The 23089-nt window shown below is 35.5% G+C and overlaps 1 protein-coding gene across 3 annotated transcripts in view; it reads left to right on the plus strand.

The window, feature by feature from the left end:
- BRAF (B-Raf proto-oncogene, serine/threonine kinase) overlaps nucleotides 1–23089 on the plus strand; it is a gene marked incomplete at its 5' end in the record, with an annotated part of 156164 nt that overhangs the window by 44158 nt on the left and 88917 nt on the right. For all 3 annotated transcript variants that reach the window (XM_082661771.1, XM_082661770.1, XM_082661769.1), the window contains one exon: nucleotides 14691–14792. In XM_082661771.1, coding sequence (XP_082517897.1) covers nucleotides 14691–14792 — 102 coding nt within the window. The remainder of the gene's footprint in view (nucleotides 1–14690; nucleotides 14793–23089) is intronic.

Below are 23089 nucleotides of genomic sequence, written 5' to 3' on the forward strand. Positions count from 1 at the left end.
GTTTAATTCAGTTATATGTATGTGACAAAAATTTGATCTGTTATACTGAAGACCCTTTTGAATAGTAGTGGTGAGTAGTTGAATTTTTTAAAGTTACGTAAATTTAGTGGACAATTTTATGGACAGTTTAAAATGGTTCATTTATGGTGCTGTGTTCTTTTGTGTTTTGTCAGGATCCTTGAAATGTTAGGATTTACTTGCTCTTAACCAACCAGAAGAAATATTTTGATCCTCTTATTCCATTTCAGATAATTTTAGATTAATTTCCAAGTTTAACTCAAAGTCAGGATATATTCTGTTATTGATTTCTTGAGTACCACTTTCCTATTTTTATTTATTACTGGCTACTGGCCAAAGTAATTGTGGAACTACGATCAACAAACTCTTAAATCCTCAGCCTCTTTCTTAACCTGAAAGGTTCCAGACACCTGTCTGGCCCTTGATTATAGCCGTTCTTCAGCCTTCTCAAGTAAAACTGTTTCTTCACAACTCACAGACTTCAGGACTAAGATATTAGTAAGGAATGACTATAAGAATTAATAATATCCTTGGGGAGGGGGTGGGAGGAATTGGGAGATTGGGATTGACACATACACACTATCGATACTATGTATAAACTAGATAAGTAATGAGAACTTATTGTATAGCACAGGGGACTCTGCATAATGCACTGTGGTGACCTAAATGGGAAGGAAATCCAAAAAAGGGGATGTATGTATATGTATAGCTGATTCATTTTGCTGTACAGTAGAAACTAACACAACAATGTAAAGCAACTATAGCCCAATAAAAATTAATTTAAAAAAAAGAATAATATCCTTGACTCTCTAGTCCGCCTCCCCTTTTATGGGCGGAATAAATATTGATACCAGCTGCCCAGCGTCTCTCTGCCTGCACTCAGGCAGTTGAATGTACTGCTCTAAGTTTGTGCCATGAACCTCAACAGGGCTTCAACAGTGTCTGGCAGTGCTGCTCCTTCTTCACTTTCCCTGTTAAGACTGCATTCTCACTCATTGCAAACCTCTCACAGCCCCCATTCTCATCTGTGGACTTCACCTCAAACTTTATTGAGAAATTGGATGCAGCTGTCATCATCTTCGCATCACCATATCTGCAGACCTATCTGCATTGGTCTTCATGTTCTCAGTCTTCCTTTCTCTTGTTATCAGAGACCTTCCATGACAGTCTAATCTAATTCCTCTTCTTGTGACTCAGGTTCCATCTCTTCTTACTGTCTCTAGGGCTTCCTTCCTGCAGTTAGCTTCTCTTTTCCACATCATGAATTTCTCTCTATTGGATTTTCCCTTCAGCCTACAAACATACTCTGTTATCTGCCAGCCCTGATACATGTGCAAATATATGTAAATATGATGATCAAAGATGTACAGTTATATAGATTTCATCCTTCCTAGTGTCTTCTATCCACTATTTCTTGTTCCTATCCTTATCCAATAAATTATCTTCATTGAATAGTTTTTCTCCTACCTCAGTGTCTGTTTCTTCTCAACCATTTTTGTGGACTCTATTCTTTACCAATCCTCTAAATATTGATGGGCTCTAAAGTTGAGTCTTCTTTGCCTACACTCCCTTGGAAATTTGCTTATTAAAATACTGTGACACCCAAATGTATCTCCTGCCTCATATCTCTTCCTGAGTGCTAAAATGCATAGCGAGCTGCCTCCTTGATCATTTAATTATCCTCTCTTGTGGGTGATATAATACTTGATTTCTTCTCCTCGAGATTCCTCACTTGAGTAAATGGCATCACCGTCCACCCTGTTACTTAGTCAAAATCTTGGGGTGAGCCTTGATTCTTATTTCTCTCTCTCACCCTTCTCCCATGTCTAATTTATTAGTGAGTTTCATTTTCCTACCTCTAAAATATATACCAGATTCACCAGTTTTTCTCCATCTCCACTGCTTCCACTTTAGTCCAAGCAATCGTCTCTTGCTTAGCCTACAACCGTAGTCTCACTGGTCTTCTCTGCATCCATTCTTGCCCTTCCTATAATCTCTTCCCCACTAAAGTGATATTTGAGGCACTATATATATACTGCTTTGGATTTACATTGTCTAGAATTAAAGTCTGACTTCATTGTTTACCAGCTTTGTGGCTTTGAGCAAAATACTTAACAGCTCTGTGCCACAATATTCTCATCTATAAAATGGGATGATAATTGTCAATAATAATAAAATATCAATCAGGTTATGTCACACACACACACACTTCCACTTTTGAAACTTTGAATTCTCATATCTTAGAATAAAATCAAAGCTACTTACCATGGCTTTCAGGATGCTTCATAACCTGGCCCTTTGCCTAATTGTTCTGACCGCTTTTTGTTATCATTCTTGCTATCTTTAACTCTCTACTTTAAAACATGACTTTTTATGGAATATCTTTTTTTTTGGTTGGGGAGCAACTTAGGTTTTTGTTTTGTGTTTGTTTTGTTGTATGTAAAGATAGTGCCAAATTTTTAAAAATCAGTTGATGTTTTTTCACCTGGTGAATCATTTATCTTTATAAATAGACCTACTGTGTTTTCTAGTTTTGTGGGAGACTGGTAAATTCCTAGAAGTAGAACTGTGAAGTCAAAAGATAGGAGTGTTTTCAGAACTATAAGTCCTGTTGAGGTAAATTTTTGAGACCTTACGTGACCAAAAAGTTTCATTACCCTCATGCTTGATTGGTAGTTTCCTGGAGGGTAGAATTCTAGGTTCAAATCATTTTTATTCAGGGCAATGAAAACATTACTCCATTGTCTTTTCTGTTCAAAGCTTTATTGAGATATAATTCACATATCATAGAATGCACCCATTTAAAGAGTACGCTTCAGTAGTTTTTAATATATTCCCAGAGTTGTGCAATCGTTATCACAATTCATTGTAGAACATTTTTATCACCCCAAAGAGAATCCCCCAGATAGAATTCACTCCCCATTCCCACTAACCCCTCAGCTTTAGGCAATAAGTTAATCCATTTTCTGTTTCCATTCTCTTTTCATGTTGCTGATGAAAAGTCTGATATCAATTCTAGTTATTCAGTAGGAAACATTTAGGGTTTTCTTCTCAACTTTGAGTTTCTGAAGTTTATTCATGGAAACTAGGATTTATTCAGACATGAGTCTTTTTTACTCATCTATCTTAGCCCTCACTGAGCGTTTTCAGTCAGAATACTGATGTTTCTCCTTAGGTCAGAATATTTTAAAATTTTTATTTCTTCTATTTTCATCATTTAGAGTTTTTATCAAATGAATTTTGAACTTCCCGGTTATGTTCTTAATATCCCAACTATTTACTTGTGTTATGCACCTCTGTTTTGTCCTTTGTTTTGCTTTGCTTTACTTTCTGGGAAGTTTCTTTAACTTTATATTGCAAATCACTGCCATGGTCTTTACCAATGCTCATTCTGTTATTTACCCCTTCTAAATTTTTTTCCCAATAATAATATTTCCATTTTCTCTTTACCCAGTCATTCTGTTTGTTCATCGTGATCTTCCTCTTTCTTCCTGTTGGATTTTCAGTGTCTTCTTTTTTTTTAATTGAGATATAATTGACATATAACATTATATTAGTTTCAGGTATACAACATAATGATTTGATATTTGTGTATATTGAGAAATGATCACCACAATAAGTTAGTTAACATCCATTTTCACACAAAGAAATTTTTTACCCCTTAGGATGAGAACTTTTAAGATCTACTCTCTTAGCCACTTCCAAATATACAGTACAGTATTATTAACTATAGTCACCATGCTGTACATGTCTTGTGAATCTTGACTGTCTATTCATACTTATGAATAAAAGACTGAGTTAATTATAGTAGAGAACTTTGTAGTTATACAGATCTAGACTTCATTTCTAAATGGGAAGTCTGACAGTGGGTTTTCCATAAGTCTTTTGTGTTCATTGGTTGGTCTCTTTTAGGGCACAGGGATTGGAGTAGGCAGGTTTAGGGCTGCCCCAATTACAAAAGTAAAGACAAGTTTAGTGTGGAAGGAGCTAACCAACTCACCAGGTCAATTTATTTATTTCCTTCCTTCTTTCCTTCCTTCCTTCCTTCCTTCCCTTTTCAAGCATATATAAAATTGTAGAGAATAATATGACCATCCATGTATCCATTACCCAACTGTGTTGAATCATGTCTTTTTTCATATTTCCTTCAGATTTTTTAAATATATAAGAAAATTATAGAAACAATAATCAAAGAGATCATATAATCAAAGATTACCTTTGAATCTATTCCTTGCCCTCTCTCTTTTCAGAGGTAACCATTATCCTCAATTTAGTGTTTATCATACCCATGCATGTCTCTATATTTTTGCTGTGGGTATATATCCATAAACAATGTCAGTTCCATGTTTAAAGCTGTACATACCCTGGAATTTGCTTTTTTCACTCATTATTGTGTTTTTTGAGATGTGTTCATGTTGATATATTTAGCTTTAGTTCTTCATTTTGACTTCTATCTAGTATTCCATTTCACAAATATATTGGAGTTTGCCCGTTTTTCTCTTAGGGAATATTTGACTTGGTTCCAATATTTTGCTATTATAAACATTATTGCAATGAATATGTCTTGTGCCTATGTTAATATGTAATAGCTAGATGATAGCTTAATGCCTATCTTCAACTTTACTAGATATTGCCAGTTTATTCTCAGACATTTACATCATACCCACCTGTAGAATAGAAGAGCATCTATTGCTGTACATGGTTGGTGCTGAATTTTTTGCCAGTCCCATGGGTGTGAAATGGTTTCTCATTTTAATTTTCATTTCTTTGATTACTAATGAGGTCATTTATTTTATCATGTGTTTTTTGGATATTCTGAATTCTCTTTAGTGAACTCTTATTCATAAACCCTTTGCTCTGTTTTCTTTTGGATTATTTGACCTTTTCTAAAGAGATAACCAGTTACCCCAGCATTATTTATTATACAGTTTTGTTCCCCACTAAATTATAATGCCAACACAAACCATATGCCATGTATATAAATACCTGTGCTTACTCAGCCATAAAAAAGAATGAAATAATGCCATTTGCAGCAACATGGGTGGACCTAAAGATTATCATACTAAGTGAAGTAAGTCAGACAAAGACAAATATCATATGATATCACTTATATGTGGAACTTAAAAAAAATGATACAAATGAACTTATTTACAAAACAGAAATAGACTCACAGACATAGAAAACAAACTTAGAGTTACCGGAGGGGAGGGATAAATTAGGAATTTGAGATTAAGAGATAAATACTGCTATATATAAAATAGATAAACAACAAGGACTTAATGTATAGCACAGGGAACTATATTCAATATCTTGTAATCACCTATAATGGAAAAGAATCTGAAAAAGAATGTGTGTGTGTGTATAAAACTGAATCACTTTGCTATATACCTGAAACAATGTAAATCAACGATACTGCAATTAAAAAAAAATCCATGTTAAAAAAAAAATCCCTGTGCTTCTGAGTCCTTTATTCAGTCCATTTACTCTGTTTTTCTATTCCTACCATACTATTGCTTTATAAATCTTGCTGTCTGGTAACACCTTTCTTACTTTCCTTATTATTAAAAGGCTATCATTTTACAGTGCTTCCATAAGAATTTTAGAGTTTGTCAAATTCCATGGGGAAAAAATCTCTCGGGAATTTATTGTACTGCACTGAATTAATTTGGGGAAAATTGAGATTGTTATGGCATTGAGTCCTCACACACACACACACACACACACACAATTCATGTATTTGTCAAATGAAGAGGGGGCACACATACACATATCATATAGTGTAAATGTGAAATAAAGTTTAGTGGAGAAAAGTAAGTACCAGAATACACACAATCCCCTGAGCTCTTTTATTTCCACATATTTGTGTTTTTAGGGTAGATATAACTAGAATTAATTTACCATGGAAAGAGCTCCTAGGTAATAATTGGAGCTTTGATGTTGATGAAATAGCCTTATTAGAAAGGGAAAGGATCCTGAGCTCTGTAATTGTCCTCAGCCTCTTCTTGCATTGAGTAAACTCAGGCTGTTGAGTCAGCTTCTTGATAGGCTATAATAAGAAGGGAGACAATTAGCCTCCAGAGTCATCTGAGTTTGTCTCTTACTAATATTTTTTTATGCACTTGTATATTATTTTGTTGTTTATGCCACAAAGATCTTGCAGTCTTTTGTTAGATTTATTCCTGAATTCTTTACAGTTTCTGTTGCTGTTGTGAACGGCATCTTTTTTTAATTGGCTCTGGCTGATGCATTGGAACACTATGTAATATTTGTATCCTTTCTTACATCCGCCAGTCCCAGTCTTGCTGAACTCTTACATTAGTCTTTATAGTTAATAGTTATTAGCCCTAACCGTTTATAGAGTCTCTTGGGTTTTTCTATAGATAGCGTGTTTTCTACAAATAAATTTTTATCTCTACCAGTCCAATTCTGAAGTCTCTTTGTATCGTATCTCCATGCCATTAACTGTAACGTCTTGTATATCACAGCAGTGATAACAGGCACCCTTATCTTTTTTTTTTTTTTTTTTTGCGGTACTCGGGCCTCTCACTGCTGTGGCCTCTCCCGCTGCGGAGCACACGCTCCGGACGCGCAGGCTCAGCGGCCATGGCTCACGGGCCCAGCCGCTCCGCGGCATGTGGGATCCTCCCAGACCGGGGCACAAACCCGCGTCCCTTGCATTGGCAGCCGGACTCCCAACCACTGCGCCACCAGGGAAGCCCTGGCACCCTTATCTTATTCCTCATCTTTCACTGTGGTATTTTGCTGCAGGTTTCATATACTTTATTAAAAGATCCCTATTTCTAACATTCTAAGATTTTTTAAATAAATGTTGACTTTTTCAAAAATATATTCGCATTTTGTTACTCATTTATAATTTAGTTGCATCATGGTAAACGAATATGGTTTGTATGATAGCAATTTTTGTATTTATGAAACTTGCTTTGTGGCTGATATATAGAAGTAAAAGGAAGAGTAACAAAACTTGATCAATTTCATACAAGTCAGAAAAGCAAGAAGCAGCAGCATAAGCAGAAATCACATAATAAGATGATAGAAATGTATCAGCTACAAAAATATAAATGAACTAAATTCTCTGGTTAAAACACAGATGTGTTTAAAACAAAACAAGCTAACAAAAAAAGAAGTCTATCTATAATTCATTTATAGGAGACACACAATGGTTGAAAGTCAAAGGGTGAGAAAGGACAATACCAGACAAGTAGTGGTTAAATGCTGGTGTAGGTAGGTTAATATCAGACTTTAAGATAAAAAGCATCGTTGGGAGAAAGAGGACCATTACTTAACATTAAAGGTAAAAGAAATTAAAAGTTTGGGTAAGGGCTTCCCAGGTGGCGCAGTGGTTGAGAGTCCGCCTGCTGATGCAGGGGACACGGTTTCGTGCCCTGGTCCGGGAGGATCCCACATGCCGCAGAGCGGCTGGGCCCGTGAGCCATGGCCGCTGAGCCTGCGCGTCCGGAGCCTGTGCTCCGCAACGGGAGAGGCCACAACAGTGAGAGGCCCGCGTACCGAAGGGGAAAAAAAAAAAGTTTGGGTAAGAGCTCAAACCTACAGAAAAGTTGAAATAATAGTACCATGAATACTTACATAAATACTATTTACACTACCTAGATTCAACAGTATGTTAACATTTTGCTCAATTTATAGCTCCTAAGGAGAAAAAAGAAATTATTTTACCTGGTCACAATATCATTATGTCTAGGAAGATTGACAGTTTCGTAATCTTATATCTAGTACATGTTCAAATTTGCACAGTTACCCCAAGAATATCGTTTATAGCTGTTCTCCATCCCTGAACTAAGATCTTCTCTTTGTGCATGCATTAAATCAGTTGCTGGCTTTTAGTAGTAGTTGTCTTTTAGTCTGAAGTGACCACCCACCATTTTGTTTCCCATGACATAATTTATTAAAGAGACCAGGACAGTTGTCATGGAATGACATGTTTGGGTTTGTCTGATTTCATAGCTTTGATTTTCAAAGGAAGGTAAATATCTTACAGAATGTCGCATATTCCATATTTGTCTGATTATTTCATTGTGGTTCTTTTAGCATATTTTTCTTTATTCCTTATATTTCATCTAAACTAGAAGCTAAGTATAAAGGTTTAGATTCTATTTAAATGTTTTGCACGTATACTTCATGGGTGATAAATAACGTATTGTTTATGTTGCATCACATTAAGAGGCACTTGTCAAGTTGTCACTGTTAATGATTCTAAGCCACATCTCTCCTTGTAAAGGTGTATGTTTCCCTTTGTCTTTAATCTGGGGGGAAATACTTTGGCACTATGCTAGTATCCTGTTCATCAATTTTTCACCTAATGGTTTTAGCATCCTGTCCTTTTCTGAATCAATTATTTTATATTAGCTGTCATTGTTTTGTAAAGAGGAGCTTCTTGGGACTTTCCTGGTGGTGCAGTGGTTAAGAATCCGCCTGCCAGTGCAGGGGTCACAAGTTTGAGCTCTGGTCTGGGAAGATCCTGCATGCCACAGAGCAACTAAGCCCGTGCACCACAACTACTGAGGCTGCGCTCTAGAGCCCGTGAGCCACAACTACTGAGCCCGCATGCCACAACCACTGAAGCCCGCACATCTAGAGCCCATGCTCTGCAACAAGAGAAGCCACTGCAATGAGAAGCCTGCGCACCACAACAAAGAATAGCCCCCACTCGCTGCAACTAGAGAAAAGCCCGCTCACAGCAACAAAGACCCAACACAGCCAAAAATCAGTTAATTAATTAAAAAAAAACATACGTGCTATTTACTTATTAAAAAAAAAAGAAGAGCCTCTTATATCAAATGAGAATAACTATGATTTTTCCCCTAAAAGGCAGGATAAATGCATAATTCTTTTCCATTAATATTTAATTTTCTAAAGATGTCACAGTTACCTAAAGTCTCCCATCAAACACTATTTTTATGGGCTAGTGAATTTTTATTTTTTTAAATGTATGCAATCTATTATAGCTAATTGTAGTCTTTACTCTTTTTGCTGAAAACCTCCCAAATTTGACCAGTAGGAGTCCCTTTAGGCTAGCTCCTGTGTTGTTTTCACATCTGTCCAACACAACAAGATGTTCCAGAACTCCTCTTCTTGAATAATAAATAGATGGACCTTAAAATGCATTAGTGCTGGCCATTTCTCCCATTAGTTGTAGTCATTGTTTCAGTTGTTATTTTATATAGTCTATGCTTACTTTATATATACTCTCATGTTTATAGTTTCTAGGTTCCCCATTTTTATTAGTTTCCTGTGGCTGCAATAGCAAATTGCCACAAACTTGGTGGGTTACAACAGTACAAATTTATTCTCTTAGCAAGTCTGAAATAGGTTTCACTAGGCCAAAACTAAGGTGTCAGAAAGGCTGTGCTCTCTCTAGAGCAATTTCCTTGCCTTTTCCAGCTTCTAGCGTTGCATTCCTTGACTCATGGCCCCTTCTTCCAACTTCAAGGCCAGCAGTGTAGCATCTTCAAACCTCTCTGGTAGGTCTCCTATTGCCTGATGCTCTGTAGTAAAATCTCCCTCCAGTTCCATTTTATAAGGACGTGATTACACTTAGGGCCCACCCAGATAATCCAGGATAATCTCTCTAACTCAAGATACTTAATTACATTTGCACAGTTCTTTTTGTCATATAAGGTACCATTTATAGGTTCTGGGTTTCAGGATGGATACGTCTTGGGGGATGTTAATTAGCCTGCCATACTGTTCTTTTATATTATTCTGGGTTCAGTTTCCTTTTTCTAGGTTGTTAGCTATTTTCTTTTAGCACCTTGAAGTCAATTCATTATCCTCTGGCTTCTTTTACTGTTCTTAGGAGTATGACATCAGTCTAATTTATCTTTCTTTTCTTTCTGGTTGACCTTAAGAACTTTTGTGCATTTTCACTTCAACCTGGATGGTTGTGGATTTAGGTTTATCTGTCAGGCCAGGACTCATTTTGCTACTCTTGAGTATTTTTGATTTCCAACTGTTTTGGAAAATTACAGCCATCTTCTTTTCAAATATCTCTCCCATTTTCTGTTTACCTCTGCATTTACTAATTCTGTTCTTTATGTCTTTCATGTTTTCCTTTCATTTTTTTCTGCCTTTTGGCTAATTTTCTCTGAATCATCTTCTAGTTCTTTAATTCTCTTTTCAAGTCTAATCTATTTACTTATACTGAGATTTTGTTTAATGACTATATGATTCAAAATTTAGTCTTTGTAGTTTCTTCATGCTTCCTTTTTATATGTATGTGTTGTCTTTAAGCTTTGAGATCTTCCAGAGTTATTTCAGTAGGAACTTCCTCTTATATTTTGGTCCACAGTTTATTAGCTTTGATTTTTTTGGTCAAGCTTGATTATATCTGTATTATTTTAGAGGAATTACTCAGAATTTTTTCTGGTGAATGACTGGTGTGCTAGTTTTCTTGCTTTCAGTACCATGATTCTTTTAACAATTTTCTTGGAATTTTAGGAAAAAGTCTTTTCTTTATTATTATTTATTATCTTTGGTAATAATCATTTGTTTTTTGGCATCTATTAGACTAGTACTGTAATTTTCTCCTTTGACCTAAAGTATAATGTTACTGGATTTCTAATGAATGACTATCCCCACATTAAAAAATACATATATAGTTTTGAATTATGTTTAAGAGTTTGTCTTTCCTCACAGGTTTGATTATTTTGTGGCTTTATTTTTTTGTCTTATCTTTGTCAAGTTTTGACATATAAAATGAATTTGGAAGATTTTCTTTTTTACATATATTATCACCTATTAATAATTGATAGTATATTTCCTTAAAGGTTTGATAGAAACCAATAATTTGGATCTGATACCTTCTTATTGGGAGGAGGGGAGTCAGTGGCTATAGTTTTTTCTGCCTTTGCTACCCTTCAATTCCTCCCATAGCAGTTTGTCTGCATTATATTTTAACTTGGCTTTTAAAAAAAAATTCAGTCCTTTTTTGGAGAGTGAATTTTGCCATTTTTAAAGTTGCTAGAAATGATAAGTTGTTTACTAGTATTGCCTGGTTTTAATTGCTGTGTTCTACTGAAGAGATCAAAAAAGGATAGGAAATCTTCTAGTACCTTTCTTGAAGTTTTTTGTTCTTAATTCTTTCATTTCCTTTTTAGGATTGTTGTAACAGTTTTTCTTGTTTTTCCAAGAAGACATTTTAGGGCCAAAGCTCTATGTCTACTGTTAACTTTACAGTATCTTATTCTACTTTTTAATATATCGTCAAAGTATAAAATATCATCAAAGCTTTTTTTCTTACTCTTTGGGGAAAATCTGAAAGAAGTTCCTCTCCCAGACTCATCTTTTCTAATTACAGCTAGGGTTCATAGTGATTTTTCTTCATTCTTCGGATATAAAGTTGCTTTTGTTTGGAAGTTAAGAAACCTGCCTTTCAGGCATTTGTGGTCAGGCCCTGCATTTTCTACCTCCAGCAAGAAAATTTAATTCTAATCAGTTCTAATCAGCTCAGTCTCCTCATTTCCCCCATGCTCTTTGCCCTCTCTAATTTTTTTTCTTTTCCCTTTCTCCCATTCTTTGGGGGAATGGTTCTTTACCCTAACTGCACATGAGTTTTATCTGTGGAGCTTTAAAAAAAAAAAAAAAAAAAAAGGAATGTACTTAATTTCCTGGACTGGAAAGAATTGCTGAACTAGGATTAATATTTCTCTCTTATGCTATTCTGAAGACAGCTTAAATCTTAGCTCCAGCACTAATTGAATACATGTTATGACAAAGACACACCAAGATAAGTGATGGGGGAATAAAAGATGAATAAAACATGTTTCTGATCTCAAAGTAGCTAATAGACATGAAAAACATAAGCAATTTTAGGATATCAAATTTTGACTATAAAGCAGTTCTGCCTGGGTGGTCAATGAACTCATCATAGAGGGAGTTTGTCATTTTCTGAGATGAAGAGACTGTAACAAAAACAAGTTTTGAAGGGGCTCTGGGGGGACAGATCAAAAGTTGACTTTTGAACATGTTAAGTTTGAGATGCTTATTAGTTATCTTAGTAGAGATATTCAGTAAGCAGTTGGACAAAAAGTCTGGAGTTGAGAGGATAAAGTTGGGTTTAAAAATTTGGGTTTCATCAATTCATATTTGGCATATAAAGTCACAAGATTAGGTAAGATCACTTGGGGTGTAAGTATAGCTAGAGAAAAGAAGATGTCTAATACTTGTTGGGGATATGAGAAATTAGCGAAGGAGTCATAAAGGAAAATATTGTAATATCTGACTGTAGAAAAAATTAGAAACTTCTGTCATTCTCAAACTTTAATAAGGATCACTTTGTTAAAGTTTGGTAGGTCTGAAATGGGGCCTGAGATTCTGCTACTCTAACAAACTTCCAGAAGATTATGCTGCTGGTAGTCTATGGACCGTGCTTTGAGTAGCAAGACTTTCTGTGACTATAGAGACTTAAAGTAAAAAGAAGGAAAGACTGTAACGTTTGTAGGAGAATGAGGATTAATACCCAGAATATCCAGAATAAAGGGTATCTATAAATGAACAAGAAAAAAATAGATGGGGAGAAAGGATACAGATAGGGAATTTTCCATAAAGAAATTAAAATGGTCAATAAACATGAAAAATGCTCAACTTTCTAGGAAATACAAATTGAAACAAGATCATCTTTCCCCTTAAGATCAGGAAAAGTTTAAAAATTTGAAAATATCCAGTGTTGGTGAGATTGTGGGGAAAAGGGTGGACTGATACCCTAGTAGGAGGGTATCTTGGTACCTTTTTCCTTTTGGAAGACCATTTGGCATATTAACTTTTTAAATGTGCATATCCTTCAATCCAGGAATCCTTTGCCTTAGTATCTAAAAGGAAAACTTGTACCTTTGCCCAGAAAGGCATTTCAGAGCTATTCACTGAATTGTTTGAAGTTGAGAAAAATGAAATAATCTAAATGTCCTCTAGTAAGGAATTATTAAATAAACCAAGGGTCCTGAAACCCTTTGCTCACTTATTCTCCCTTGTACATTTTAAAATTGTCTCACATTTTTGGGACTTCTCTGGTGGCTCAGTGGTTAAGAATCCGCCTGCCAATGCCGGGGACATGGGTTCAAGCCCTGGTCCGGGGAGATCCCACATACTGTGGAGCAACTAAGCCGGTGCACCACAACTACTGAGCCTGTGCTCTAGAGCTCACAAGCCACAACTCCTGAGTCCACATGCCACAACTACTGAAGCTCACGCACCAGAGCCCGTGCGCTGCAACAAGAGAAGCCACCGCAATGAGAAGTCCGTGCACCGCAATGAAGAGTAGGCCCCGCTCACCACAAGTAGAGAAAGCCCACGCGCAGCAACAAAGACCCAATGCAGCCAATAAATAAATAAATAAATAAATAAAATTTTTTTAGAAAATTGTCTCATGTGTTTTCATTATAACTGTAATAGTTTAAAAGACCATGATTTCTAGTATATGTTAAATAGATTTTGGTTACACCTTAAAATTGCAGATTCAAATCATTCAGTTTATAGAGAGTATCTATCATATACCGTATGCAGAGCAGATTCTCACGCCACTCAGATAAATTGAACTCATTTTTCGTAAGGAAAAAAAATCTGACTTCTTATTTATCTTAAAATAAACATGTAATATGTGCCTGTATTATGACTTCTGAATTCTAGACTTTGAATTCTCAGCTGGCTGAGACTTCTGAATTCTCAGCTGGCTGGCTGGTTAAATGGATGAGGCTTGGAGCCTTCCCAAGAATGTGTTTCATTAATAAAATAAGGTCTTGCTCTTAATTTCCCCCCTTTTCCTTCTTCTTTTGTTTGTTAGGTGCTTTGAAGTTTATACAGCTCAGAACAGTGCACCTTAGTAGGATTTGAGATGGATAAGAACTTTGCCTTTCTTTTACAAAGTGGAGAATTACAAAGTGGTAATTTTAAAAGGAGAGGAAGAAAGGAGAACTAGTTCTAAAGCAGATCAACTAGGAAGAGTACAGATACACATTGAGGATCTGGAAATTGATTCTCCTAAAATCATCCATGTCGACCTAACCTTAGGTTACCGTTGAAGTTTGAAGACCGTTGAAATAAGCAGTGCCATAACAATATTTTGAAATGAATGTTAGATCTATCTATACTTAATTCAGCCATTTAAAAGGATGCTTATACAACCCTTGAAATGGAGTAAAATACCTGTGTATTGACATGGAAAGAATTCTGAGGCATGTTGTTTGGTGAAAAAAGCAAGTGTTAAAAATATTTTAATATGTAATATTTATATTGTATATAGTTGTATATTTTATATATGTATATATTTATGTTTTTTACTTGAGTGAAAAGGAGACATGGAAGAATGTATATTAGACTGTAAACAGCACTTACGTTTTTGGCAGGGAGCCCAGCAATGTGGGGAAAGTGAAAAGAGATTTTCATTGCTTGTTCCTGAATATTCATGTATTATTTAAATCTTTTATAGTTGAGAATATATTGTGTTACTAGTGTAGGAAAAAATTTAAAGAAGTTTAATAATAAAAGGGAAAAACCACTATACTAAGTGATCTCTAAGGTCTCTAAGCTTTAAATTTCAAGGAACACTGGCAGTTACTGCAGTATTTTAATAGAAATGTTAAAATATTTCTAATTCATATTCTAAATGATTTGTATTCAAATTCTTTCAAAATATTTTTTAGGTGTGGAATATCAAACAAATGATTAAATTGACACAGGAGCATATAGAGGCCCTACTGGACAAATTTGGTGGGGAGCATAATCCACCATCAATATATCTGGAGGTAAGCTTTTGAGTATCATATATGTAGTAATTTTGGAAAGAAGAAAATGAACTTATAAAAAAGCATTTGTACTGGTAATATTGGTTATTTTAGGGAGTGGGATTAGAAGTAGATATGGGAAGAGAGAATTAGCTTTGTCTTTATTGTACTTTTTAATCTTGTTTCACTTGTTACAATAAACATGTAGTATTTTCTAATTTGGAAAATATCAAAACTAAAGGAGAAGTTGTATATAAGCTTCAAAATATCACCCTGGTTTTAAAAAAAACAAAAACTTAGTGAAAAAAAGAGAGAGAGAAAACAGTCTTTTCTGGAGGTCAGCAAACTAGTTACCATATTAGAAAATGGGGAGAATTTTGTGAAATATCTTTTTCCCAGAACAAATCCCCACAAAATAGGTTTTTGCTTCCTTATGGATAAAGTCTACAGTATTTAAATAGCTCAAAATTGCTTAGCCTTACTGTTTGATAGTGCCTTCAGGCTTTTGTATCAAACCTTTAACATAACTGTAAATTTATTGATTAGTCATTGTTCTTAATCCTGTGAGGTAGTAGTTACTGTTATAATCACAGGTAGGCTTTCTTGGCGTTAGTTTCCTATGTAAGTCACTCAGCTCCCACAGCTAGGAAGCTGTTATGGAATCTAGGCAGTCAGGCTCCACAGCCCACACTGCTTACCACTACACTATACTGGCTGTCTCTATAAAAGCTGGCTCCAACTGTAATCACTAGTCACACTGGGAGATAACCCTAAATTACAAATGATCAGGTTACCATTTGCCTTCAAATGCCAGAGATTTTTAGGCATGGATTGACAGACTCCTAAATGAAAATTCTAATTTAGTAATCTAATTACTTTTAAAGGGTAAGTAAATCTTCAGTATTTCAAGAGAAAGTAAGCTTGCATTTCTAAAATAAACTTGGAAGTTTGGAAATAACTGCTAATAAACTGTTCTCTTCTTCATATGGCTTATCACAGAGCACACTGCCAGTTAGTATCGGTGCTAGGACTAGAATTCATACTTCTGAATATAGTTAGTGTACTTTCTAATATCCCATGCTGTTTTTTTTTTTTAACATCTTTATTGGGGTATAATTGCTTTGCAATGGTGTGTTAGTTTCTGCTTTATAACAAAGTGAATCAGTTATACATATACCTATGTTCCCATATCTCTTCCCTCTTGCGTCTTCCTCCCTCCCACCCTCCCTATCCCATCCCTCCAGGGGGTCACAAAGCACTGAGCCGATATCCCTGTGCCATGCGGCTGCTTCCCACTAGCTATCTACCTTACGTTTGTTAGTGTGTATATGTCCATGACTCTCTCTCGCCCTGTCACAGCTCACCCTTCCCCTCCCCATATCCTCAAGTCCGTTCTCCCGTAGGTCTGTGTCTTTATTCCTGTCTTACCCCTAGGTTCTTCATGACATTTTTTTTTTCTTCTTAAATTCCATATATATGTGTTAGCATACGGTATTTGTCTTTTTATTTCTGATTTACTTCACTCTGTATGACAGACTCTAGGTCTATCCACCTCATTACAAATAGCTCAATTTCGTTTCTTTTTATGGCTGAGTAATATTCCATTGTATATATGTGTCACATCTTCTTTATCCATTCATCCGATGATGGGCACTTAGGTTGTTTCCATCTCCGGGCTATTATAAATAGACATGCTGTCTGTTTTACTTGTATGTGTGAGGAGAACGAGCAAAGGAGTCATAAGGAGGCAAATAGTCCTGGTGAAAATAGTAATTCTTTGTTAATCAGAGTTAGACAACTTAACCAGCAGTTTTTCTGCCAACCATTTTGTGTCGGGAAACTTTCCCCATCCTCATGTAATCCATTTGCATCGATCACCATGTCTCACTGTTGCAGGGATTTACTACCCCTCCACACACATACGCTTCAGGCTTTTTACTATTTGAATTACATCTAATGAGGACGGTATACAGCAGACTATACCTCATAGGTTATATCATTAGCATGTAGATTCTTACTCTCAGGGACTAACACTACACAATTTCTCTGTAGAAGGCAGTATAATATAGTGGTTAAGATGAACCATGGAGTCACACAGACCCTGTGTTTAAATTCTGGCTCTGCCTTAATTTATGCAGACAGGTTACCTAACCTCCTTATACCTCACCTCATTGGTAAGATGGGACTGTATCACACATATGGTAATTTAAAGATTAAATTGAGTTTATAATTATGAAACAGCATAGTTCCTGACACATATTAAGTGCTCCGTAAATCTTTGATTCATTTGTTCAACAGATAATTTTTGAGTGCCTGCTAATATTTGTACTTGTCTAAGCTCAGGGGATATAACAAAAAACAACCCCGCCCACCCCACCTCCAGCTATGCCTTCAGATAGCTTGTATGTTAATCAGGGGAGTGGGTTACAGAAAATAAACATAGAAATAATAAAACATTGAACTTACCACCATTTGATATACTGTGAAGAGGAGCCTGGCTGCAGATGGCAGTATTCTTCCCTGAGGAAAGTTGACCAGGCCCAGGGAAAAGACTTGTGGGTATTGCTATTTGAAGGCCCTTAAGTGGGTAATCTACTGATTACCCACTGAGACCCACCATTCTCCTTTCTGTCTCTATGAATTTTACTACTCTAGAATGTCACATAAGTGGAATTCTAACATATTTCCTGTAACTGGCTGATTTCATTTGGCATAATGTCTTCAAGCTTCATCCATGTTGAAGCATGTGTCAAAATTTTCTTCCTATTTAACGCTGAATAATATTCCATTGTATGTATATATCACATTTTATTTATCCATTTATCTATCAATGGCTACCTTCAGTGGTTGGTTGTTTCCACCTTTTGGTTACTGTGAATAATGCTGATTTTACTTCTTTGGGGGGTGTATACCCAGAGTGGAATTACTGAATCATAAGGCAATTCTATATTTAATTTTTTAAGGAATTGCCATTCTCTTTTCCATAAGCAGCTACATTTTGCATTCCCACTAACAATCCTTTATATGCTTGCCAAGACTTATTTTCTGTGTGTGTGTGTGTGTGTGTGTGTGTATGTTTAATAATAGGCATCCTAATGAGTGTGAAGTGGTATCTCATTGTGGAAATGCAAATCTCCAACTTTGTTCTTCTTTTTCAAAATTGTTTTGGCTATTTGGGATCCCTTGAATTTCCTCATGAATTTCAGAATGGATTTTTCTATTTCTCCAAACACATTGCCATTTTGGTAGGGCTTACACTGAATCTGTAGATTACTTTGGGTAGTATTGACATCAAGAGTCCTTAACTCTTAAATATGAATGGACAGTTAAGAATAACCAGATAGGGACTTCCCTGGTGGCACAGTGGTTAAGAATCCATCTGCCAATGCAGGGGACATGGGTTCGAGCCCTGGTCCAGGAAGATCCCACATGCCACAGAGCAGCCTGTGTGCCACAACGTCTGAGCCTGTGCTCTAGAGCCTGCGAGCCACAACTACTGAGCCTGCATGCCTAGAGCCCGTGCTCTGCAATAAAACAAGCCACCTCAGTGAGAAGCCCGCACACCGCAACCAAGAGTAGCCCCCGCTCGCCGCAACTAGAGAAAGCCAGCGCGCAGCAAGAAGACCCAGTGCAGCCAAAAATAAAATAAATAATTAAAATTTAAAAAAAAGATTAATGAATAAATAACCAGATATTTAAAGAAAGCTATTAACAGGAAAGATAATGGCAGAAATGGTCAAAAGGAACTCAGAAACAGTGCAGAGAACAGAAGAAAATTTGAAAATAACTATAATTAACATCAAAGATAAGAGAAAATATAGTAATCTGTTCTTGTTTCATGGTTGTACTAAAGAAGCAAAAGTAATAGAGAATAAGAGCTCTTGGAAACTAAAATAGTAAATTAAAATGGCATAACAGAAAATTTAAATATGTGTGTGTGTATCTGCATGTGCATATAAACAGACAAACAAACAAATGCTATAAAGTTAAGGACATCTTCCAGAAAGTAGAAAAAAACAAAGATGGAAAATATTAAAGGAAAGATCAGAAAAATTAGAGAATAAGTCTAGGAGATCTATAAAAATTACAAATGTTTTTAATCTGCAAAAAACAAATAACAATTTGTCCAAACATGTAGCGGTATTAATTTCCGCTCCCATAACAAGAAACACGAAGGTAAATTATTCAAAGATTGTTCTACAGCTCAAGGTTGTCAGACACTGGGGTAGATTGCTGTAGTCCTTTTGGTTTTTCTGTCATAACTGCAGCACATCTGAGAATCGTACTCTAACACAAGACGTCAAATCAGGAAGAAGGGATCACAGATGTTCTCTGGTGTACTGAGCCCTTGCAAGGAGGAAAACCTCCCCCCCCAAATCCCTTACAAGTCTTTACATTTCACCAACCAGAATGGGGTTACATACACCCCTAGACTAGTGCCTGTGCTTACATTTCCTGAAATAAGAGGCTAAAAAGTAAAATTTTCCCAGTGTTCACAATTTGGCTTCAGATTAGTTTGTGCACTGGCAGGTAGAAGTTGTGCTATAGCATTTCGAAAGAAACCCCTTTGGTGTTTTCATAGAGAGATAAATCTTTACCTATCTCTCCATTTCTTCCTTTTAGCAGAACAGAATGAAATCACTTATATCACCATCAGAAATCCTTGTGGCTTTCTTTTTTCTATGTACTAATTTATTTAAAAACGAGTTTTTAAGTTCTAGATTTTCTCCAACTGGCATATGAATAATAATTAACATTCTGTTTATTCCCTTGATGATAACTGCAGTGAAATGAACTATTGTACTCTAAAGAATTTCAGGTTTGTCTTTTCAATCATTGGTTCCAGTCTTTTCTTTTTACCATCATACAGAGGAAGAAAAGATGAGTTTCCCCTAAAAGTCGTTCCCCAGAATTTCTTATTTTTCTCCCAATTCTTCTGTATTGACTCATCCAACAAATTATTTGAATGTCTTCTGTGTGTAAGATATAATGCTAGATGCTTTTCTAGTAGTAGATTCTTCTTTCTAGACCTGATATATTGGATTTCAGAGGTGAAGGGATAAAGTTTCTGGAATAACCCTACATATCTAGTGTTAACACACTGAATCCAAGCTACCCCTGAATTTATATGTATGCTGGAGTCCCCTGCAGACAGACAGATGATGACAATAAAGCTCCTAACATTTATTGAGTGCTTGCTGTGCCAGGAACTGTTCTAAGCATACAGTAGGTCATTTAATCCTCAACCTGCCCTGTGAGTTATATTTAATATTCTCATTTACATTTTATAGATGAGGAAGCTCAGGCACAGAGGGTTTTAATAATAACATGACGAGAGTTACACAACTAGTAATGAGGTAGCCAAAGTTTGAAGCCAGACATTCTGAATTCAGAACCTGTGTTCTTTTTCTTTTTTTTATGAGTCTTCTATAACTGCTTACATTTTCCCCACGTGTATGTCTTCTTTTTTTTTTTCTTTTTTATCAGAGCCTGTGCTCTTAATTGCTATATCATTATTATGATGCTGACAGCCTTTCTGATCTGTAGTCTGTGTAGAACCCAGGATAATGCAGAGACATTTATCAAAACAAATACTGCAATGAAAATAATACTGGGACTCCCATGGTGGTCCAGTGGTTAAGATTCTGTGCTTCTAGTACAGGGGCACAGGTTCAATCCCTGGCCAGGGAAGTTCTGCATACCACTCAGTGTGCCCCCCCCAAAAAAAAAATCTGCGGAGAAAGTAATAATGGAAGCTAGGTACTTCCTTTGGAATGCAGAACAGTTCATAAATTATCACTCGTGGGCAATTTGAAAGATTTCATTGTATCTTGTAAGATTAAGTTAAAAAGAATAAATATAATGAACTCTAATGATAAAAATTTTTTCTTCCACTGCCTTTTCCCATTATGTTTTAATTAAGTACGTCCTGAATTTTCTTCCCATTTTAATTTTTTTGTTTATTATTTTTTTAAGTCTTTATTGAATTTGTTACAATATTGCTTCTGTTGTTTATGTTCTGGTTTTTTGGCCATGAGGCATGTCGGATCTTAGCTCCCCGACCAGGGATTGAACCCAAACCCCCTGCATTGGGAGGCGAAGTCTTAACCACTGGACTGCCAGGGAAGTCCCCATCTTCCCATTTTTAATTGGGAAATAATTCATATACCATAAGATTCACTTTTTTAAAGTGTACAATTGCATAGTTTATAGCATATGCACAGAATTGTACAGTCATCACCACCATCTAATTCCAAAACATTTTCATCACCTCAAAAAGAAACCCTTTACGCATTGGCAGTTGTTCTCTCCAGCCCCTGGCAACCACTGATCTACTTTCTAATTCTATGGATTTACCTATTTGGACATTTCGTGTAAATGGAATCATACACAATGTGGCCTTTTGTGACAGGCTGCTTTCGCCTTAGCAGAATGTTTTCAAAATTGAACCATGTTGTAGCTTGTAGCATTCATTGTAGCATTTATTACTTTTATGGCTAATATTCTGTCATGTGGATATATCACATTTTGTTTATCCATTCATAAACTGATGGACGTTTAGGTTGTTTCCACTTTTGGACCATCATGAATAAAGCTGCTATGAACATTCATGTACAAGTTTTTGTGGTAGGCATATGTTTTCAGTTCTTTTAGTTATGTACCTAGGGATGGAATTGCTGTGTCCTTTGGTAACTCTGTGTTTTAACTTTTTGAGGAACTACCAGACTGTTTTCCAGAGTGGCTGCACCGTTTTACATTCCCACAAGCAATGTGGGAATGTAAATGTGAGGGTTCCAGTTCCTATACATCATCACCAACACTTGTTATTTTCCATTTATTATTATTATTGCCATCCTAGTAGGTGTGAATTGGCATCTCATTGTGGTATTTTGATTTGTAATTCTTTGGTGACTAATGATATTAAGCATCTTTTTCATGTGCTTATTAGTATTTGTATATTTGTATATCTTGTATACAAGATACAAGATTTGTATTATATACAAATCTTGTGTATGTATATACATATATGTATATATATACATATATATATACGTATATATATATACATTTGTATATATATACAAATCTTATACAAGATTTGTATCTTGTATATCTTGTATATTTGTATATATTGTATATCTTCTTGGGAAAAATGTCTATTCAAATCCTTTGCCCATTTAAAAAACAGGGTTGTCTTTTTATTACTGAGTTGTAATAGTTCTTTATATATTCTTGGTAGGAAATCCTTATCAGATATGATTTGCAAATATTTTCTCCCATTCTGTGGGATGTCTTTTTTTCACTCTTTTGATAGTGTCTTTTGAAGCACAAAAGCTTTAATTTTGATGAAGTCGAGTTTATCTACTTTTTCTTTGGTTGCTGTGTTTTGGTGTGTCATCTAAGAAACCATTGCCTAATCCAGGGCCATGATGATTTACTTCTGTGTTTTCTCTAAGAGTTTTTTAGTTTTAGCTCTTACTTTTAAGTGTATGATACACTTTGAGTTAATTTTGTAATATGATGTTAGGTAGTAGTCCAACTTCATTCTTTTGTATGCAGATATTCAGTTGTACCAGTAACATTATCAAAAACCAGTTAACCATAAATGTACGGCTTTTTTCTGGACTCTCAATCTATTGTGTTTTTTTATATGTGTATCAATATCATGTGTTTTGATTACTGTAGCTTTTAGTAACTTTTGAAATCAGGAAATGTAAATCTCCAAACTGTTCTTTTTCAAGATTGTTTTGGTTATTCCAAGTACTTTGTACTTCTGTGTGAATTTTAAGATCAGCTTGTCCATTTCTGCAAAAAAAAGCCAGCTGGGATTTTGATAAGGATTGCATTGAATCTGTAGATCAATTTGAGGAGTGTTTTCATCTTAATAATATTGTGTTCTTACATTCTTTTTTAAGTTCAAAAATAAATGAACTATACTTCAGTTTGAGAAAAGAATCCATTAAATGAATGAATGAATGAATAAATAAATAAATAAATAACATGAGCTGTGCCCTCAACTACCTTATAATTTAGTAGAGTCATGCTGAGAACTCAGCGAAGTAATACAGTAATAACGATAAGAACTAGTACTACTTATTACTACTAATAAAAGTATTTATTGGGTTTTTGCTGTAATAACTTCCTTTGCTAGTATTATTTCACTTAGTGCTCACAAAGTTTTTTCACAAATGATTTTGTAAAAAGCCATATAAAGAAGAGTGTGGTAATACTCCAAAGGAAGTGAAAAGAAAATACCGATTTTGGATTTTTACCAAGCAGACCTTTGAATTAAACTTTGAAAAATAAGTAGGATTTTT

The sequence above is a fragment of the Grampus griseus genome, assembly GCF_964374135.1.
Source record: "Grampus griseus genome assembly, chromosome: 9".
NCBI lineage: Eukaryota > Metazoa > Chordata > Mammalia > Artiodactyla > Delphinidae > Grampus > Grampus griseus.